This window comes from Portunus trituberculatus, chromosome 10, assembly GCF_017591435.1.
Source record: "Portunus trituberculatus isolate SZX2019 chromosome 10, ASM1759143v1, whole genome shotgun sequence".
NCBI lineage: Eukaryota > Metazoa > Arthropoda > Malacostraca > Decapoda > Portunidae > Portunus > Portunus trituberculatus.
Genome location: NC_059264.1, coordinates 7,011,583 through 7,019,082, shown reverse-complemented (window position 1 = coordinate 7,019,082; position 7,500 = coordinate 7,011,583). Strand labels below are relative to the sequence as shown.

Sequence of the window (7,500 nt, the reverse complement as noted above, 5' to 3'; positions counted from 1 at the left end):
ATGTATTTTACTCTTTTGTTCTTGTTTATCCTCTTCTCATCTCATTTTATAGACTTAGTTACGCTATTTATTTTTTACCCATTGACAATATCGCATGCATAACCAAGAAGTAATTCATTTATTTTACTTTCTTTTCTTGTTTTTCCGCTTCTCGCCTCATTTTACACACTTGTTTACGCTATTCTTTTCTGCTTTGTTGAGGTTTCATACATCACAAATAAATAGGTGATAAGAATGGCTGCCTTTTTTAATATAAGAGTGAATGAAAGTACTGAATGAATCTCTCTCTCTTTCTCCCTCCGACAGGCACGGTACGCGATGGAGCGCGGCGCCACTGCCATTCTGGTGGACATAGACGGCCTGGTGGCGGCGCAAGAGGAGCTGTTTGAGGAAGTGGCGGCGCAGGACCTCCTCAAACGACCCGTGGTGGTGTTGTTCCCCGCCCAGGCCACCAAGCTGCAGAGTATTATCATGTAGGTGTTGTTGTTGTTGCTGTTGTTGTTGTTGTTGTTGTTGTTGTTGTTGTTGTTGTTGTTGGTAGTAGTAGTAGTAGGAATGTATTGTTTCTTTATTTCAACGGCATCTTCCTCTTTTTTTTTTTTTTTTCTTGTTTTTTTTTCCATGTTTGTTTCATCTTGTGATCATTGTGGTATTCTCTCTATAATTTTGCCATCACTTTATGCTTTTCCACCTAACTCCACTTTCTCCTTGCCTCCACCTCTTCTATCTCTGTTATTTTATCTCCTCCTCCTCCTCCTCCTCCTCCTCCTCCTCTTCCGTACACTTACGCTATCTCCTTCGTCACTGTACCTACCTCCACCTCTTCCACTTTTTTTTTCCTCCTCACCTCTTCCTTCTTCTCTCTTACCTTACTTTCATCTTCACTTCCACCTTTTTTATTACCTTATTTCCTCCTCCTCCTCCTCCTCCTCCTCCTCCTCCTCCTGCACTTCTTTATCCCAGCCTGTCATTTCTCCCATACTCTCTCTCTCTCTCTCTCTCTCTCTCTCTCTCTCTCTCTCTCTCTCTCTCTCTCTCTCTCTCTCTCTCTCTCTCTCTCTCATCCATCTCCTTTATTCCTCCCTATTTCTTTTTTTCCCTCTGACTATTTCTCATCGTCTCTCTCTCTCTCTCTCTCTCTCTCTCTCTCTCTCTCTCTCTCTCTTTCCCACCCTTTCTTTAACCATACTCTCCTTCCACTCCCGCAGTCGCCGCCCTATGGTGATCCACGCCCGCATTGAGCTGCCTCCCGCCCGTGACCACTTCGATCTGGGCATCTTCCTGACGTGCTTCTTCCTCATCGTCCTCGTCTGCCTCGCTATCGTCGTTAAGATGCGATGGAGGAGGAACAACAAGCAGGTTAGAAAGAGGTTATGTTAATCTGTTTAGGTGAAGTTTGGATAAGTTAAGTTTGGTTAGGTTTGGTCTGGTTTAGTTAAGTTTGATTTGGTTAGGTTAGGTTGGATTAGGTTAAAGTTAAGTTAGATTACGTTGGATGAAGCAGGTTAGAGTAATTGAGTTTAATTAGATGAGATGAAAAGGAGAATGGTATTTTGTAGAGTGAAGGAGACAGACAAACAGAGTCAGACGTATAGAAGAAAAGAAAGAAGAGATAGGGAGAAGACATGGATAAGAGCACAGAGAGAAAGATGCGGGAAGGGAGAAGAGAGAGGAGGGAGAGAAAAAGATAAAAACATGAGTGCGGAGAGAAAAGAGATAAGAAGAGAGGGAGTGGAGGAAAAAAATTATGAAGGTTGAAAGAAGAGAGAGAGAGAGAGAGAGAGAGAGAGAGAGAGAGAGAGAGAGAGAGAGAGAGAGAGAGAGAGGACCAATTAAGTGTCAGTCAGTTGTTAGTTAGAAAGAAAAATAATAATAAAATGAAGAAGAAGAAGAAGAAGAAGAAGAAGAAGAGGAGGAGGAGGAGGAGGAAGGGGAGGGAGCGTCTAAGTTTTTGTCAGAGACGAGTGTCGGGAAACCTATCTAAATTTAGAGAGAGAGAGAGAGAGAGAGAGAGAGAGAGAGAGAGAGAGAGAGAGAGAGAGAGAGAGATTACAAGGAATTTCTGTCTCCCTTAAGTATGTTTGTCTGTGCTCTCTCTCTCTCTCTCTCTCTCTCTCTCTCTCTCTCTCTCTCTCTTTGTTGAAAATCATATACTAAGGCGAATGAAGGAGGAGCAGAAGATGGAGGAGAAAGAGAAGGCGTTGGCGGCGGCTGGAGCATGAAGACCAGCACTATTGATCGGTCACGGAACTCCTCTTTTTTCCCCATCTTTCCCCATTTACTCGGTGGCCCCTCGTGACAAGATGTGTATCTCCCGCTGAGGAGTAAGAGGACTTCCCAGAATGCCGCGGCGGTCTTCAAAGAGCCGCGTGAGGCCGTGGTAGCAAGGACAGCGTGCAGATGGAGGCGGTCTTGTCATACGCATTCCTGGCCCATCTTTGATCTTGCCCCGCCCGCCTGCTCTCCCGCTCCCATGCTCCACCTCTCCTCCATCTCTCTAATTTTCCCAGTTTTCTCAAGTTATTTATTACCCCACGCCGTCAGTACCCTTTGCACTTTATCCACTAGACATGTACGCTATCCCATGTCCCTTTACACTCTCTGCTTATCCTTTATTACGTCTTATTTCGCAGTCTTCTCTACCCCGCCGTGGTTTCGGACGAGGCGGGTTAACATGCCAGCTCTCGCCAGCCGCCGCTAGTTTACGAGGAGTGTGAGCTTGAAATGAGGTGTTTTAACGCGTTTCCAGTCGCTCCTCGCCTAATGTTATCGCCCTGTGAATTATTGGCTCCCTAAATATCCTCTGCGAACGCTAATAGAAGGAGGAATGGTGGGAAAAAAGAGATGAAGGGAAGGGGAAAAAGTTTTGATCGAGTTGCCGGTTTGTGTTGCCGCCTCCCCATCCTTGCTTGTGAATGTATTATTATTATTATTATTATTATTATTATTATTATTGTTGTTGTTGTTGTTGTTGTTGTTGTTGTTGTTGTTGTTGAACTCGTTTTTATTATTTATCTCCCTTCCCTCTTATCTTTTTTTCCCGTCTCTTCTCCCTTCCGTCCTCTTTTTTCCCCGCCACTCCATATAAACGCCCTTTCATCTTTTTTTTCTCATTTTTTTCCCTTTTTTACTTTTCACGCCACTGCCTTACTTTTTTTCCTTTCCTTCTTTTATATGGCTATTTATCTATTTTTTTATATTTTTTCTCGTTATCTCTTTCTATTTAGATTAAAGGAAGGTAGATAGATGGTTCCTTTGAAGAGAGAGAGAGAGAGAGAGAGAGAGAGAGAGAGAGAGAGAGAGAGAGAGAGAGAGAGATTGGGTTAGATAAGAAGAGAGGGAGGAAAGGCTATAGAAAGAACGGTAGACGGACAAAAAGACAGAGAGAGAGAGAGAGAGAGAGAGAGAGAGAGAGAGAGAGAGAGAGAGAGAGAGAGAGAGAGTGAATCTCTCTCTCTCTCTCTCTCTCTCTCTCTCTCTCTCTCTCTCTCTCTCTCTCTCATTATCCTTCACATTCTGGGACTTGAGTAATAACCTATTCGCTCATTTAATCCCCGCGCAAGTCTCCTCAGGACGCGAGGAGGGAGAGGAATGCCAGAGCGTGATGGGGAATGCGTTCAGAATTCTTCACATCCTCTTGGATGCAGGGAATCCAAAGTCTGTTAGGAAATCATGAAAAAGTAAAATAAAAATAAAAAAAACATCCGTGATATTATGGTACCATTTAACCCCTTCGGTACCATGGCACGTTTTCATTTATTTTGCTTACCATTTAGTGATTTGGTGCAGTTTCAGATACTTATGCTGAGATTGAAATAGTGAAGGCTCTGGCAATTAACCTTCTGACCTCCATAGACCTTTCCTAATATAAATAAAATCGTCAAATCATATCCAAAACTTATGGGAAAGATGCGTCCCAGTATTGAAGGGGTTAAAAATCGTCCGCGATATTATAGTTTCATTTCTTCTTTTTTTTTCGTATCTTTTCAAGTTTTGTGTTATTTGTATTTTAGCTATTGCAATTTTTTTTTCTTTTAGGTTAAGAAGACGACGGACAGAATGAAGAGGAAAAATAATGGAATAAAAGATATATTATACATTTTTTTTTTTTTTTCTTCTTCTATCGGCTCGTATTTTATTGATGTACTTTTCTGGTGTTTGTTGTTGTGCGATTGTTAGGCTATAAACATCAAGACTGAGAGACAAAGTGAAGAACTCGTCAGATGGCAGTGTGTGTTTGTGTGTGTGTGTGTGTGTGTGTGTGTGTGTGTGTGTGTGTTTCACTGTTTGATCTGCTGCAGTCTCTGACGAGACAGCCAGACGTTACCTTACGGAACGAGCTCAGAGCTCATTATTTCCGATCTTCGGATAAGCCTGAGACCAGGCACACACCACACACCGGGACAACAAGGTCACAACTCCTCGATTTACATCCCGTACCTACTCACTGCTAGGTGAACAGCACCTACACGTGAAAGGAGACACACCCAAATATCTCCACCCGGCCGGGGAATCGAACTCCGGTCCTCTGGCTTGTGAAGCCAGCGCTCTAACCACTGAGCTACCGGGCGTGTGTGTGTGTGTGTGTGTGTATTTACCTAGTTGTATTTACCTAGTTGTAGTTTTACAGGGCCTGGGCTTTATGCTCGTGTGGCCCCGTCTCCATATCTACACTTATCCAATCTTACTTTAAAAGTATGCACACTCGTTGCAGACACTACTTCTTCATTTAAACTGTTCCACGTCTCAATACATCTTTGCGGAAACTATATTTTTAACATCTCTCAGACATCTTCCTTTTCTCAGCTTTTTACTATGCGATCTTGTGCTTCGGATGTCATATTCTTCTCTCAGGATCAGTTTCTCATTATCCACTTGGTCCATTCCGTTGATCAATTTATAAACTTGTATCAGGTCTCCTCTCTCCTTCTTTGTTCCAGGGTTGGTAGATCCATAGCCTTTAGTCTCTCCTCATATGTCATCCCTTCAAATTCTGGAACCATTCTTGTAGCCATTTTTTGTAGTCTCTCCAATTTCCTTATGTGTTTCTTTTTATGAGGGGTCCACACTACTCCTGCATATTCCAATCTGGGTCTTATTATAGTACTTATCAATTTCTTCATCATTTCTTTGTCCATGTAGTGAAATGCTACTCCAATATTCCTTAGCAAATTATATGTTTCTCTAAAAATTCTATCAATATGGCTTACTGGTTGATTGTTTTCTTCCATCGTCACTCCTAAGTCCTTTTCCTTTTTACTTTCTCCAGTTCTACTCCATCTCCCATCTTATAGATTCCCACAGGTCGTCTTTCACTCTTTCCCATTTCCATGACATGGCTTTTGTTCACATTGAATTCCATTTCCCACTTCTTACTCCATTCCCAGATCTTATTTAGGTCTTCATACAGTATTTCACGATCCTCCTTTTGCTTTATAACTCTGCACAGTTTCGTATCATCTGCAAACAGATTTATGTAGCTGTTCATTCTTTCTGGCATGTCGTTAATATAAGTGAGGAAAAGTATTGGTGCCAATACTGATCCCTGTGGCACTCCGCTTTCTACTGCGGACTTCATATCTTTAACTACCGTCCTTATTTCTCTCCCCTCAAATAATTTTCTATCCATCTCAATGTGCTTCCTTTTAAGCCACCCTTCTCCTCTAACTTCCACAGTAATCTTGCATGTGGCACTTTGTCAAACGCCTATTTCAAATCCAAATAAATACAGTCAACCCATCCCTCTCTCTCTTGTACTCTATCAACTATTCTAGAATAGAAACTCAATAGATTAGTTACACACGACCGTCTTCTTCTAAAACCAAATTGGCTATTTGATATCAATTTGTTGTCTTCAAGGAACTCGATCCATTGTTTCTTTATTATTCTTTCACACATCTTGCATATTACACTAGTTAGTGATACCGGTCTGTAATTTAAAGGTTCTTCCTTCCTTCCGCTCTTATATATGGGAACCATCTCAGCTCTTTTCCATTCTACTGGTACTGTTCCATTTTCTATTGAGCATTTTATGATGTTGTATATAGGACTTGCTAGTTCTTCCCTACATTCTTTCAGTATTCTGTCTGAGACTTCATCTGGTCCCATTGCCTTCTCTTCATCCAGTTCCTTCATTAACTTTTTTATTTCAAGCTTGGTTACTTTAATCTCTTTCATATAGATTGTCTCTCTATTACCCTGTGTGTGTGTGTGTGTGTGTGTGTGTGTGTGTGTGTGTGTGTGTGTGTGTTTGTGTGTGTGTGTGTGATAGAGATGAATGAAACAGTTGTCAACTCACCTAATTATATATCAGCTGGTTTATCTTTATATACTGTCACTTGTTCTCATGTTCTCTTACACTCTTCTTCCCTTACAGAACACTCTCGCTCAACAAGCAAAGAGAGCGCTTAATAAAATGGAGTGCAGAAGATACAAGGAGAAGAAGAAGGACGAGAAACAGAGAATAAAAGTAAAGCTTAAAAAGAAGAAGAAAAAGAAAATCAAAGTTATTAGCGATGGAGGAAGTGGAGCCGGAGGAGGGGGAGGAAGTTGTGGTGGTGGTGGTGGTGGTAGTGGGAGAAGTAGTGACGCCACGAAAGGAGGGGAAGAAGAGGAAGAGGAAGAAGAGGAGGAGGAGGAAGGGGAAGAAGAAGAGGAGGGCAGCCATGAGATTTCCGTATTGTCGGAGGGACCTGAGGTAAGAGGAAAAAGAGCTATAAATGAAAAAGAATCATGACACACACACACACACACACACACACACACACACACACACACACACACACACACACACACACACACACACCTGTTCCACGCCTGACATCAGCCTTGTGCCGGCAGGTGTGCGTGGTGTGCTTGGAGGAGTACCGCCCCCACCAGGAGCTTCGTGTGCTGCCGTGCAAACACGAGTTTCATCGCACGTGCGTGGATCCCTGGCTGTTGCAGCACCGCACGTGCCCTCTGTGTAACTACAACATTATAGGTGAGTAACGCGACGCTGTAATGTTGCCGCGCCTTTGTACGTGTGTGTGTGTGTGTGTGTGTGTGTGTGTGTGTGTGTGTGTGTGCACATGTGTGTGTGTGTGCATGCGTGTCTCTTCTCACCCACAACGTTTCTCTACAGAGGGCTGCTACGAGAGTCCTCCAGCCACGTGCACAGCGGCGCCGCCGCTGCCTCCTGCTCCTCCCCTGTACAGCACCCCTCCTCCCGGCCAGCAGGCGGCGTGTGGGCACCCTGGCTGCCCGGCGCTGCTGGGCGGGGGCTACAGTCCCCTTCCGCCAGGGTACATCAGCCCGCCTCCTGGTTACTCCAGCCCTCCCTTGGCTCCCATGGCGTGTACAGTGGCGGGGGGTGTGGCCAGCGGCTACGCCAGCCCCGCCCTGGGGTACAACACGCCCACCAGTGGCTACATGAGTCCCGGGGGCGGTTATCCTGCTCCCCGCACTGGCTACCTCAGCCCCCACGCTTCCTTCCTCGGCTCTCTGGCGGGGTACGGGCTG

The 7,500-nt window shown here is 44.1% G+C and overlaps 1 protein-coding gene across 1 annotated transcript in view; it reads left to right on the top strand.

Moving 5' to 3' along the window:
* Positions 1 to 7,500, top strand: part of LOC123501895 (atrophin-1-like) — a 41,448-nt gene that overhangs the window by 27,836 nt on the left and 6,112 nt on the right. The window contains exons 3-7 of the mRNA XM_045250947.1: positions 307 to 473; positions 1,209 to 1,359; positions 6,377 to 6,697; positions 6,841 to 6,982; positions 7,124 to 7,500. The exon at positions 7,124 to 7,500 is cut by the window's right edge and continues 219 nt beyond it. Of these exons, the coding sequence (XP_045106882.1) occupies positions 307 to 473; positions 1,209 to 1,359; positions 6,377 to 6,697; positions 6,841 to 6,982; positions 7,124 to 7,500 (1,158 nt within the window). The remainder of the gene's footprint in view (positions 1 to 306; positions 474 to 1,208; positions 1,360 to 6,376; positions 6,698 to 6,840; positions 6,983 to 7,123) is intronic.